Below are 14,719 nucleotides of genomic sequence, written 5' to 3' on the forward strand. Positions count from 1 at the left end.
TAGACGGACCCAACCCCTGTGTTGAGTCCCCTAAGTCAAATGCACATGATGCAAATAAGCGTTCCTACTAGGGATCCGGCATGAAGTTGAGTTATTCGAGGTTCAGAACCTGGGTGTTTGTTCTAGAACTGGCTTACCCGAGCGGACAGCTCGAGCCGAGGGGGGGCAGCGTACCGGGAATACAGAAGCTTCACCGGCTTTGCAACTTGTCCGAACCTCGTTCTAAATTTGGAATATGACTCTAACAGAAAAGAAGTCACACGAATTGCAAACTTCTTCATGATTTAGAAGACTCAGAGAGAAGAGGGATTTCGCAACAGTTTATATATAGTTCACGGAATATCAAAGCGGTAAAAGCAATTAATTAGCACATTAGGCCCAAATCATGTAACAAAATCAGATAATGGATAAAGCCAACTATAACAATTATTCTAAGCTCGAATTCTTGAACCCTGAACCAGAGATTCTGGGTTCTGTCCCCAGCAGAGTCGCCAGAGCTGTCACACCTCCTTTTTACTTGTGCCCCCAGGGGCGTAAAGGGAGTTTTTCCAATTAAAGGACAATCGAAATGGGATTTATTATTAAGAATCAGAGTCGCCACTAGGGAGATTTATGGTGTCCCAAGTCACCGGTTTAATCCCGAATCGAGGAAAAGAATGACTCTATTTAACAGTCTGCGCACCAGAACTCCAAGTAAGGAATTTTGTTAACCCGGGAGAAGGTGTTAGGCATTCCTGAGTTCCGTGGTTCTAGCACGGTCGCTCAACTGTTATATTCGGCTTAAATTATCCGATTTTAACAATTATGAACCTATGTGCAAATTTTAACTTTTTATCGCTTTTATTATTATTATTTTAAAAGAGAATTGCAACGTCATTAAAACACGTCTTGAACCACGTCACATAAATGCACCCGTAGTTTTTGACATATTTTAACATCGTTGAGATTTGGATTTGGGTCACATAAATGCGCACCCGAGTTTAGAGAGGTAATGTTATTAAAATACGCGCCTAAAATAGACTAACGCGTTATTATTTTAGAAAAGGCCAGGAAATTTACTAAACGGCCCGTCCCGAAATCTAAGTATTTTTATATACATTTAACGAGGGCCCCGCAATCTAGGTACTTTATTTGGCGAGGCTCATCTCGTTCATTATTTAAAGGGCAAACCTAAGAGCAACTATGATTCTCTACTTTATTTGTCTCTAAAATAAAAGAAAGAGTCCTAGTTAATTATGTATTGAATTATAATACGTTGAACTATGAATTGAATTCTTCCAGCCAAGTCCAAATAATGAATTTGCTTGTGCACGATTGCAGCAACCCGGCATTTCAGCCACCAGCGTTTGGGCTCAAAGTCGTGGATCAGTTCTAGAGCCCAACGTTCTTTTAATCTCCCCTAGGAGACCCTTCTGTGGGTTAGAAATCTTTGGGCTTGTTTGTCACGCATTCAAGCCCAATCTCCATGGTCCAAAAATTTCAGACTTTAACCAAACAAATTTACACTAATGCCTCAATCCTTTCCTTCAATATGCAATTAGTGGGCGAATCATAATAACTCAATATCGAAGCTAGAAGAGATGCAACTTCTGAACTATGACTACATGATATCCAGGCTAGGGTTATTGACACTAAACAATGAAGTATAAACCATTTCTACCATCTATTATACATGGAATTACTGGAACGAACATAGACATTCTTCCTAACCTTTTAGGCTCCATCATATTCCAGTTTTAATACTTTATAGAACAGGGTGCCATACTTGGACTATACTAAAATTGAACCACACTAAGTCGATTTTATTGAAGAGAATAGGCATAGGTTATAGTCCATATACACAGTATCTCAAGTATTCAATTAACTTTACATACCATAAATATTCAGATAAGAAAGAAAAAGCAACATGATTCCCAGAATACACTACTTGTACTAGGATGAAACAGACTAAACTAACTACTTTCATATTATGCTACTAGATTCCAAACAAGTTGTTATTGAAGACTGAAGGCCAAAGATCATTCATTCATCAAGCTTCATGTAATTACAACTTTACATATTTCTATATCTCATCTTCTATGGATTCAAGGGATACCTGGAAATGGCAATACAATGAGAAGAGAAGGAGGTCAGCAAACAGGCTAGTAGCAGTCAATACAACAGCAATACACCAGCAGCAGCGACTCAATCAATACTCCAGAAAAACCCAGAAAGGTTGTAAACCAACAGCAACAGCAAATACCAAGACAAACAGACTTAACCAAGCTTGTATTAAACCCAAAACTGAACCAGTAGACCACTGAACCACTTAAGCAATCAAAAGGAATGAGAATCATTGTCCAGAATTCGAATTACACCTACGGATGCAATGAAACAGTATCTTTCTTTTGGTTTTCTGTTCTTAAACTCTCTAGCACTCTCTAAAAAAACTGATTGTTTAAAACTCTCAAAAACTGGCCTCAACTCTCCTTAAAGATTCTTTTAAATTTAACCTCTAAAAACTGATCCTAAAAGCCCTCCAATAAAACTGATCTTTTGGATCCTCAAAACTGCTCTCTAAGACTAATTAGAGAGGAACCAAAAGCAGAACCTCTCTCAAACTCCTAAGGTCTCAAAATTCAGAACCTTTTGAACTCTTTTAACTCTCTAAAAAAACTGATCAAAGACTGATCTCCCTTCTCTCAAAAAAAAAATTCCGTCCCTAACTCTGTCTCTCTTTTTAGCCCTCTTAAGGTTTGAACCCCCCTATTCTAAGGTCTGCCCTATATTTTATACCCTAAGACAGACCCCTTTTCCAGCCTGTTTTAACACTTAGATCATTAAGAAATGTATTTCTTCCATCATATTCCCTGACAGTCACTACTAAGTGTCTAATTTCATTATTCAATTCAAAGGTGTATGGGCAGCATGAATTTAAAACTCAGGCGTGCCCTGACAACCAGAATGGGCTTCCACTTGATTTTAACACTTTCACTTCAGTGATTTACCCTTAACTTCATTAACTAATGATTCTTAAACCGACTAACAAGCATGATACAGATTCAAACAACAGCTAAAACAAACAAATTCACAAAACTCAACTGATTAACCAATTCAGTGTTTTATTCCAACAGCAAAAGAAACAAGACAACACTGAATTGCCCATAAGATTGTTAACAATACGCACGAGCATGGGATGAACAAGTTCTATTAAGTTGAAATGAACCAGTTTGACTGATTAAATTATTAAACAAGGCAGGGTTTCACACAACTGACTATACAGACTTGTGAGACTAAGAACAGATTCCCCAAATATTATGACAAACAAAACAGCGAATTGGCAACAGAATAAACAAAATGCCAAACGTTTGTTCTTGATAAACAAAATGGTCGAATAAACAAAATACCAAAATAGAGGACTGGTCGAGTTTCAATCCGAAAACGACCAGAGAAAAGAAAAAGAGACAGGGAAAGATTGACAACAGAATAAACAAAACTAGGAAATAAACTCACCGGCCAGGCTCGAACTGGGAAATGATATGCTAAGTCAACACAACATAATGGCAAACGTTTGTTCTTGTTGGAGAACAAACGGGCGTTATTATTTTATGCTGAAACATACTTGAATAAACCAAGAAATCCAAACGAACGACCCCCTTGTGCACTGGTCCCAATTTAGGGTTCTAAGGCTTGAACTTAGATTTGATATTCGACGAACTTTGGTCTGATTCGAAAGGAATCCATGATGAATTCGTTATGAAGGAGTCACGGGGGGTATGTGGCATTGATTTGGGGTCGATTTGGATGAACTAAGGTTTGGGTCGATTTCTTTGATCTAAGATTCGAGGGGCTCGGGGGTGATTCGAAGAAAAATGAGCGTGGATTCGGAAAGGGGATGGTATGGTGGTTCAGGGGTGTGATTTTGGGGTTGTTTGGCCACCGTCCGCCGCTGTGGGCGATTTCCGGCGGGAGGAAGGCGGTGGTGTGTGGTGGTGTTTGTTTTGGTCTCTGAAGAGATGAGTGGGGGGGGGTGTTTGGTATATCAAAATTAGTTGATTAATCTGGGCCGTTGGATGATGGGAACCAACGGTCCAGATTAAATCACTTAAGCCAAACGGGGTCGTTTAGGCTTAGCTGGGGCGGGTATGGTTCGGGGTAAATAGGTCGGGCTAGAGACGGGTTATGGGAGAGGGATCTTGGACCGTTGGATTGGGTGATTGAACGGTTGAGATTGATTGGCGACGAAACAGTGTCGTTTGGTATGGTCTCTTGGACCGGCCGGGTGGGCCTGGATATGGGGTGTGACATTGGGCCTGAACTTTTCTTTTAAAACTGGCCCAGTCCGATTTTTAACTCTTCTTCTCTTGTTTTTTTTCTTTTATTTTCTTTTTAATTCCTAATTACCAAAAATTCTAAAATAAATTGTAAAGCCAAAATTAACTTAGAAAATACTAATTAACCCTTAATAATAATAATCACACAAAATTAAATACAAAGATAATCACACAATTTTGACATTAGACACTAAAAATGCGAAGTACGTTATTTTTTCGATTTTTCATTTTCGTAAAACAAAATACTGTTTAATTAATCCTAAATTGCAAAATTAAATCGTAAATGCAAATGCAACACATATATTTTTTGTATTTTTTAGTAATTAAAATAGAATAAACATTCACAGACAAAATACAAATAATTATCTAAAAAAACAAATGCCACGCGAATTCTCAAAATTACACACAAAGGAAAATTATTTTATTTTGAATTTTTGGAAGTAGTTCTCATAGGGCAAAAATCACGTGCTCACAAATCCTAGATTCTAGGATGAAATTTTATAAAAAGAAGTTAAAGAGTGAAAAAGTTGAGTTTGAAAAATTGTCGCTCATGTTTTAGGGTTTTGAAAAAAATAAAAAATGGCTGAAAAGTCTCGATTATATATATCCCTCTCAGATCCTCATCGCTGACCGCGAAAAAAAGGACCGTGGCCACAGAGATTCACTGCGGACCGCGAAATAACGAGCGCAGTTGCGGAAGTTTTGTCTGGCCCACTGCTGACCACGATATCCTACCGCGGCAGCGGTATCCCTTGCGCGGCAGCGATAGTTCCACCGCGGTCCACGAACCCCCAGTTTCAGAGACCTGCAACTTTTCAGGTCCAGGTATTTTTCTAAGTCTCAATATACTCCGTAGCTTATCCAAAACTCACCCGAGCCCTCGGGGCTCCAAACCAAACATGCACACAAGTCTAAGAACATCTTACGGACTTGCTCATGCGATTAAATCACCAAAATAACGTTAACAACTATGGATTTAACACCAAAACTCATGAAATTCATAGGATAGCATTTCCATTTTCTCAACCAAGGGCCCGATTTATATCAAATCTTTTTCGATTCTTACCAAATTCCACAGATTTAACTTAATTATTATTTTAAACAAGTACCGGGCTCAGAAACTAAAATACGGGCCCGATACTATAAAAAATACGCATCATTTTATTTCAAAAAGCCCTTATATTTTCCAGCAAATAATCTTCTTTAAAATTCTTTTATCGGGCTAGGGACCTCGAAATTCGATTCCGGACAAGTCTCATATTTTATTACGGACCATACGGGACTGTCCGATCACGGGTCCAGGTCCATTTACCAAGAATGTTGACCAAAGTCAACTTTAACCAATTTTAAAGACCAAATTCATTATTTTTCTAAAATTTCACATAATAGCTTTTCGGAGACGTGCCCGAACTGTGCATGCAAATCGAGGTAAGACAAAAAGAGGTTTTTAAGGCCTCAGAACACAGCTTTGACTTCTAAAATAAGAGATGACCTTTAGGGTCATCATAGCAACAATCTAGCAATCATCGCATCCAGATGTACCTGGATCTGCACACGAAGTGCAAAATATTGTATGAGTACAACCGGCCCAATGTACTCAATAAGTAATAGGACTAACCTTGGGCTGAAAGTAGTGAAGAGCTCAAAAAGATATAGTCAGAACTAATATAATAACAACACAGGTAAGATAATGACAATGAATGTGAATAACTCAGAAAAACTTCCATATACAGCTCGTTCATGGTACAAAAATTTAAACATGCTTTCAAGTTCACAGTTAATAACCAACACTGATAAGAGCAAGTCAAGTATAGCTAGCATGAGGAATGGCACATCTTTATGCTAACATGTCAAATATACATATCAAAAGTAAGGTATCACAGTAATATTCTCGGGTACTCACACTCTTAGAGTATTCAATCTATCTATCTTAAATACTCACTCATCACACACACAATCACTTAGCACTGTATGGATGCTTGGCATTAATGCCACACACCATAGCACACACACACACACACACACACACACACATATATATATATATATATATATGTGTGTGTGTGTGTGTGTGTGTGTGTGTGTGTGTGTGTATAACTCTATGCATGCGCTCACTACTGATGTCTTAGACTCCGGAGGGGCGGATCCTGCCCAAGCACTAAATACAAAGACTATAAGGCTGCTGCGGCGCGCAGCCCGATCCACAATAATAAATAAGCCAATAAGGCCTACTGCGGCCTGCAGCCCGATCCACAATAATAAATAAGCTAATAAGGTCTGTTGCGGCGTGCAACCCGATCCACAATAACACTTACAAACCAGCTCTCAGGCCCACATCAGTCATCAATCTGTCAAGTCTCCTGGCCTTCTGCGTGCTTATACGAAAAAATTCCTGCTTCTGCGAAGACCACTTAAACTCCGACATGCCGCTTCTGCGGCTATAATCCCGTTTCTACAGTTCTCCTTACGCTTTTGCGCGTCCGCTCCTGCGGAAGTCCTTCCACATCTGTAGTGCAACCAGGCCACGCTTCTCTACATCTGCAGACATTCTTCTCCACACCTGCGAAACTCCTATAGCCACCCAAATTTCGCTTCTGCGTTCCTCTAGTCGCACCTACGGCATTGCACCTGCGGCCAAGCCCGCCGCAGGTGTGATTACACCAGCAATCCAAATATCTTCAGCAATGCTCTATGTCCAATATCGATCCGTTAGCCATCCGAAATTCGCCCGAGGCCCCCAGGATGTCAACCTAACATACCAACAAGTCCTAAATCACAACACAAACTTAATCGAACCTCAAATCACACCAAACAACATCAAAATCATGAATCAAATCCCAATTCAAGTGTACTGAAACTAATAAACTTCTAACTTATAAAACCAATGTTGAATCATATCAAGCCAAGTCTGATTGACCTCAAATTTTGTACACAAGTCATAATAACACAACGGATCTATTCCAACTCCCAGAACAAAAATATGAGCCTGGTATCAACAAAGTCCACTCTCGGTCAAAACCTCTCAACCTTCCAAACCTTCAACTTCCAACTTCCAACTTTTGCCAATTCAAGCCGAAATGGTATTAGTTACCGGCAGACGTCTCACGAGGGCATATAATCTCATAGCCAGTTGGATCTTCCAAAAGGCATAGGAATATAGCACACACATATTGTGCTAGCACGGGGTACGAACATGAGTCAGCAAATTGTGGTAGTGAAGACAAATAAAATATGAGTCAGCAAATAGCTGGTACGGGGTACGAATATGTGATCGGTGTTGAATGAGTTTCAAAGATGCTGGAATCGGGGACGAAAGACTGAAAGGAAGATATCGGTTGGAAAAGACAACATTCAATGAGCAGTCGTTATAAAGAATCTTTGCATTTATACCTAACCGTTATGCAGTCATCAAGGCGAGTTTTATTCTTATTAAAGAATAGCTTAATTTGGAGATCCTGTCTCCCTGAATTGAGCTATAAATAGAAGAATTTGTATTCGTTGTAGAACGCGAAAAAATTTGTACGCAAAAAGGCTAAACCTACTCTTATTCTATTAACAACATTCTTTTTTTCTGCTCAATACATTGTTCTTACTCTTTCTTCCAAAGAAGCTCATTTCTCAATCAGAATTGTATTTTCTTTAAATTTATTTAATTAATTTATTTCTATTCTTCATTATTTTATATTCTTGGATCAAATTAATTTATGTGTCTATAAACCACGATACAAATTTAATTATACCGTTTTACGGATAAACAGTCTAAATGTACCTTCTAAAAGAGAGATAAACGCCCAAGCTGGCTGCTACCGAACATTAATTTGCTTGTCCAAAAAACTATTGTTATACTATATAAGCATACTGCTTTTTTCTGATGATTATATATTCACTAGCTAGTAGCTACTACCCCGTGCACTTGGAAGTTCGGAGTATTATTTTCTGAACTTTGTAAAAGTATTCTATCTGCCCAGAAAATATGCAGAGCCTCTTCACCTTCTGGATCATGCTTCAACTACCATGACTTCCATTCTCGAGACTTATTTTTCTTTCATGTTTTTTGGATTGTTTGTTCTACTTCCCTTTTTGTTCCATCATGCAATTTAAAAAATGACTCATAGCATGAGTGCAGGACAGTAGAAGAAATGTAGTTGAAATGATTTCAGTGCAATCACCCTATTTCTCTGTCATTTCGTGAAAAACGTACTGCTAATTTACAAAGTGTAGATACTGACTATATGAGTCAATGGTGTATAAGAAAAATATATACATCCACAGTAAACGAAAAATATACACTCTTTTTCTTTTTTGTCATGATGTCCTGTGAGTTTATAGTGCTCTCATGCACAACAGAAAAAAAAGAGTCAGCATAGCTACTCTTTAGCAAACATTTATTTCTGGAGTTTGTTCAAGACAAGACTGCGCATTTCTCCAGCAAATACTCAATAAGAAATCTTGCTAAAGATTATTTGCGCGCCATATTGAGGCTGTAATGTCATACCCTGTATTGGGGCATGAATATATGATGGGGAGATGCAGAAAGAGTATTGCCGAATGATCATAGCCAGGACGACTTTAGCTTCAACAAGTGCTAAGTTTTGGCCCACACAGATTCTGGGGCCTAATCCAAATGGAAAAAATGAAGCTAAATGTTTCCGTGGCTCAGAAAATCTCAATGGATTGAATTCATGGGCATCATCTCCCCATATCTCCTTGTCATGATGGACAGCAGTCATGGCCAAATAGAATTGTGTATTTGCTGGAATGTCAAGGTTTCCTAACTTGACTTTCTTGGATGTTTGCCTCATCAACATCACTGCCGGTGGATAAAGTCGAAGTGTTTCATTCAATATCATGCTCACCTGCCAATAAGACATAAAATGTACCTCATCATCTTATTGCAAAGGAAAAAACAGGGAGCTATGCACCATCTTTCCAAATGGTAAAGTCCCGTGAATGCATAATGAGGTTGTTCATCACTATAAAGATTTATGTTAGTCCTTTTATATCATACTTGAGGGCCATAAGACAAATGATAAGTACAATACAAGGCTTATGAGACTGTGAACAAGAGCTGCCACACAAAATAGGAACTGCAATAACAGCTGAACTTACGATCTTTATATCAGCTATATTCTCTGCAGTAGGGATCCCATTTTTGCAGGCACGGACGATTTCTTCCCGTGCCTTGCTTTGCCAATCTTGATGCAACGCCAACAGGAGAAAAGCCCATGTCAGAAGATTAGCAGTTGTTTCCTTTCCTGCAAAGTAGAATGTCTTGCATTCGTCTATAACCTCCTCTATATCCAGTGTCTCCTCTTTGTCGTCCTGATTCTTAAGTGGATACATCAACAAAGAAAGCAGGCCTTTTGAGTTGTTTGCTGTTCTGCTGCAATTGTTTATCAACATCCTTATTGCATCTCGAGTTTCCTTCTCCAGTCTATTCCTCATTCTGTTCTTCTTGGTGGGTAAAAATCTGTATCCACTTTCATCATTAGATGTCAAGGAGATAGAAATGACATGATTTACATTGAAATTAATGAAGCGAGTAAACTGCTCCAGGATGATGAAGCCATATTTTTGCAGAAGGGGGTAACAGGACTCCACCATTTCAACTCAACAAAGACAGTGAGTTGGCTTAGACATGAATGTTTAGTTTGATCTCATGTGCCGATTAGAGCTTTCTAATAATTCTTTCTGGAAATGCTGCAATCTCTAAATGCCTAGTTATATAGTGGTAAACATCGCTTTGCATAAGACAACTGCATGCGTCTAAAGTTCATTTTAAATGCAGCTCTTCTGAAAAGGTTATAGAAAAAACAATCACTCCACTGGTATTCAAAGATGCAATGGACTATTCTACTATAAGTATATCTTATCTTGTCACTTGTTTTTCCCTCTGGCTTTTACATGGTAGTTCTCTTTAGGATTGAAATTGCAAGAAGGGAGAAAAGGAATGAATAGTAAAGAATGAGATGCATTTGCATTTGTTTGCTCCGAACTTTTCACTGGTACGATTCATGCAAGGAAAAAGTGCTTGAGGATTGTAACATAAAAGAAAAGGATACATAGAAGTTTGGTATTCAACAAAATAATTGGAAGGGCAAGATGCAATACACTATCCGATAACGAAATGCACCTGAATCCAGGAATATAGACACTTCGTATGGCCTCCAAAACAAGGCTCACTTGTTTGTCTTGTAATTCAAAAATGCGCTTTCCCTCCTCAAAACTGCTTCCAAAAGCCGTCCTAGAAATGATGTCTGCTGAAAGGTTGTGAAATTCTTTGTGTACGTCCGTCTCAAACTGGTCTCTGGCATTTCTTACCTCTTCCCATTTCTCCAAGAACTTTGTTGTGCTATCAACCATTTCAGAAATCCAGCCCTGTAAAAAGGGACACATGGCGATTGGTCAATCAGCTAGAGCATACATAAAATTGTCATAGCATGACAGAGTTCTACTAAGCCAAACTTTAGAACAAGTCCTGGACATTCAGGAGTATCATTTCGCGACAAGACTTACACAATGCACTGCGCTTCATTTTTCGCACCACAATCACAATATAGAAACCCCGGCCCCTTCCAGAGACGGGCTAGATATGTTGATTGATGGGTTGGGAAGAGATAGAAATTGAAGGAGGGGACTGGGGAGTAACAATGATGTAATTAGATTAGTAGAAAGTGAGAGGCATGGAGGATTAAAAGGCAAAACTTTAATACATATCTAGCCCTTTAAATCAAGTTAAACTAAACCAACTACTTTTTGCTCGAACTATGTAGCCAAATTGATTTTTATTTTCTTAAATGTACATATATAATGTACTGCATCCCCTCCAATTTATATGATATTGTACCATTTCAGAATGTTCCAAAATATTCAAAACAACCATTTATTTTTATGCAACTTTTATAGCTTGTAAAAATTCAAATTCATGTAACTATTGACATTTTTAACTATATTTGATGTTATATTTTCTCAATCAAACTAATTTCTCAATCATTATTTAATTTTTTTTCCATTGTAAGTAAGTATAAGTCAAACTAACATCTTATGCTCCATATCTAATCAAATTTTGTCAAATAAAATAGTACATAAATTATAAACTATTAGGTCACCTAAAACATAATTAGAAAAAAAAAAAATTATACCGGCTACAACAAGTTAAAATCAGCGGCAGAGCTAGCCCATCGTGTACAGGTTCGGTTGAACCCGGTCGCTTTGATCCAATCCATGTATTTATCTCAAAAATCCATTGAATACATACAAATTATTAATTTAGAACTCATAACTTAAAAGGACTAGAAACCCCCAACCCATAAGTTTCAAATCGTGACTACACCTCTAGTTAAAATACAAGGGAGAAATTCAAAAATAACCAGATTTACAAGTGGTCGTTCAAAAATAGCCCAGTTTCAAAAGTAATCGAAATTTAGTCACCTTTCATGTAAAGATAAATTTGAACGAAAACAGTGTTCAAAATTCGAAAAAATACTCCAGCATAATATACTGGAGCTCCAGTATATTATACTGGAACTCCAGTCTAATATACTGGAGTTCCAGTATAATATACTAGTCCAGTATACAAAGTATACCGGCCCAGCATAATATGCTGGAAGTTCATACACAGGTCCACCTAACTCCAGTATATTATGCTGGACCGGTCTCTATTGCAGTAAAATAGTGGCTATTTTTTATTAACTTGGTAACGCTAGCTATTTTTGAATGATCGATCCCGGCTAGATCGTGCTATTTTTACAAAATACAATGATAGCGCAAAAAGTTTTTACACGACTGCATATAAGCTAAATCCGAAATAGAAAGGACAAGAAATGATCGAACTAGATTAAGCGAAGAATGGTTAAAGGTTGAGTACCTTGACTCTCTCCAAGTTAAAGGCCTGGTTGGTTATCCTCCTGTGAATAGCCCATTTCTCACCCTCCAAACCAACAAGCCCATCTCCAAACAACATCTTCGACAAAGGGTTATATTTCACTTTCTCAAACGAACCACTGGTGTTGACCAAAATCTCCTTGATGAGATTTGGATCAGCAATTGCCAACCTAGGTTTAGGACCAAACCAGTAAAGGAAATTCTTACCATAAACCGTTGACCAGTTATAGTAGTGCGGCATGACACGAGAAACTACATCGTGGTGATGGGTGAAGGAACTGGACTTTGATTCAGCTTCTGCTATCATTACTCTTCTGATCTTTGCTGTGTTGTTGAAGATTGGGCTGTAAGCTGGTCCATTTATACCTTGTTTGCTGAAGTGCTCTTGAACTTTTAAAGGGACCAATATGAGTTCGTAAACGAGTTTCAAGATTAAGAAGAAGAAGAGGGAGATGAACAGTAGTGGGAGGAAGTTGATCATTGCCGCCATGAAAATGGCGATTCTTTGAGCCGAAAAGACTCGCACTCTGCGTGCGCGTGTGTATGTGTTTGTCTGTGCGATGGAAAATGACAGGTTTTTATTATTGAATTTTTGCTTTAACATTATTTATTACTATTAGGGGAGGAAAATATTAATTAATATATTATATAGGTGGATTGGATCGCTCAGGCTCACCACATGGTGTAGAAATTTCAACCCGTCTTTTTTGTATACAGTAAAATCGGAGGGTCCAACTCCAATTCTCCATCGTTATAATATCTTGAAGGCTCGAAATCACGGTCGAGTTTCATCCCTCGAGGGCCATCGACGCTCAACCTCGAGATTGTATGAGACCGACAGTTACGGAAAGAAAGTGGGGAGTTCCCAAGGCATGAAGCTAGAGCCGACAAAATCTGGCAGGCTAGTCTGAACCCGTATCGTGGCATTAACTAGGTGTCTCATCTCCATATCTTTGTAATAAATGCATATGTACTATGTTGGGATTCCCCTCTTATATAAAGGGGATCCTAGTCATTTTGTAAACATCTATTACTCCATATTAAATACACAAGAACATTATCTCTGCTCTCTAACACATTCTCTCGATATTATTGCTTTCATTTATTGTTCTTCATTTATTGCTTATTATTGGCCATAAAGAGCCATAATTGATTTTATCATAACTGTTAATCTCCATTGATCACCTTCGATAGCCCCCAGCCAACCCTCAGATTTGACCCCGAGGCCCTTGAATAGGCAAGCTGGAGGCCCCGATCGGCAGCTATTCGGTTTGATTAACACATCGTTTTTAAGCTCTTACATTATCTCTAAGTCTTCCACATAACATCTACTACCTAACAACTAACATAAGAATATATCACTTATTTTTAGAACCACTAAATCAAATTTAATTGTCATTACCATTTTCACGGTAAATAGTTTGACGCCCACCGTGGGGCTAAGAATAATAGTGATTATTTTCCTGTTGGTTTTACTATATAACGCAAGTTATCTTTCACGCTTTTTATTGTCCAAGATCTTCGATTTCAGGTCGAAATGTCTAACTCAGTGAATGGAGGTGAAAACAACAATCTTGAGGACCATGAAGAAAACGGTGTGGGTGTTCCAGGTGTTGGTGTGCCACCACGAAACCTTGGGAATGCACCAGAACCAATCCCCGTGGACGCGATCTCACGCGACGCCCAACACGTCGACACAAGCTCACACACTAACAGGAGCGTACACCAAGAAGATCAACAAGAAGCTCAGAAAACCCCCACTAGGGAAGAACGAGAGGTTAGCCTTCATGTTATTTTTGAAATGTTGCAGGCACAACAGCTGGCTATTGCTCAGCTGCAAAATCACCAGAAAACTCCTAGCACAGTAGCATCGGGGATGATTTCCCCAGCCGAGCAGGTACTAGAGATATCAAGTAACAATGGGTCGGCAGCCAACCCCGCCATCATAAAGATGCTCGAGGATCTCACAAGGAGGATAGAGTCAGGCAAAAAAATGATAGAAGCCAATGATAAGAAGATCGAAACCTATAACTCTAGGGTCGACCGAATTCCGGGCGCACCCTCGATCCTCAAAGGTGTGGATTCGAAGAAGTTCATATAAAGGTCGTTCCCAGATGAAGCAGCTTCAAAACCCATTCCAAAGAAGTTCAGAATGCCAGACCTTCCGAAATACAACGAAACCTCGAACCCCAACGAGCACGTCACTGCCTACACTTGTGCAGTAAAGGGCAATGACCTAAAGGACGACGATATCGAGTCCGTCTTGCTAAAGAAGTTTAGGGAAACACTCTCGAAAGGGGCCATGATGTGGTATCACAACCTAGCTCCTAACTCCATAGACTCCTTTGCCATGCTGGCAGATTCTTTCATAAAGGCACATGCCGGAGCCATCCAAGTAGCAACAAGGAAATCTGATGTCTACAAGATAAAGCATAGGGAGAACGAGATGCTGCGAGAGTTCGTATCTCGATTTCAAATGGAACGAATGGAACTGCCACCAGTCTCTAATGACTGGGCGATGC

General features: G+C 38.9%; 1 protein-coding gene and 1 long non-coding RNA gene across 2 annotated transcripts; one reads left to right on the plus strand and one right to left on the minus strand.

Annotated features, from left to right (window-relative positions):
- Window positions 1–8,557: 8,557 nt before the first annotated feature.
- Window positions 8,558–12,741, minus strand: LOC104237591 (cytochrome P450 734A1). The gene is made up of 4 exons (XM_009791767.2): window positions 12,181–12,741; window positions 10,447–10,691; window positions 9,423–9,783; window positions 8,558–9,169 (listed from the first exon to the last, which is right to left on the minus strand). Exons 1-4 carry the CDS (start codon window positions 12,685–12,687, stop codon window positions 8,750–8,752), a joined length of 1,533 nt encoding a protein of 510 aa, XP_009790069.1. The 5' UTR covers window positions 12,688–12,741; the 3' UTR covers window positions 8,558–8,749.
- On the plus strand, window positions 12,687–13,271 carry LOC138882332 (uncharacterized). The gene is made up of 2 exons (XR_011403889.1): window positions 12,687–12,771; window positions 12,850–13,271. It is a non-coding gene; the product is annotated as an uncharacterized lncRNA (long non-coding RNA).
- Window positions 13,272–14,719: the final 1,448 nt, after the last annotated feature.

This window comes from Nicotiana sylvestris, chromosome 11 (genome assembly GCF_000393655.2).
Source record: "Nicotiana sylvestris chromosome 11, ASM39365v2, whole genome shotgun sequence".
In the NCBI taxonomy this organism is placed as follows: Eukaryota; Viridiplantae; Streptophyta; class Magnoliopsida; order Solanales; family Solanaceae; genus Nicotiana; species Nicotiana sylvestris.

Coding starts and splice junctions, on each gene's coding strand:
- LOC104237591 (XM_009791767.2), bottom strand. CDS start 12,687: ATGGCGGCAATGATCAACTTCCTCCCACTACTGTTCATCTCCCTCTTC. Junction 9,784..10,446: donor GTCTATATTCCTGGATTCAG/GTGCATTTCGTT, acceptor AAGTGGATACAG/ATTTTTACCCACCAAGAAGA. Junction 9,170..9,422: donor ATATAGCTGATATAAAGATC/GTAAGTTCAGCT, acceptor TCTTATTGGCAG/GTGAGCATGATATTGAATGA.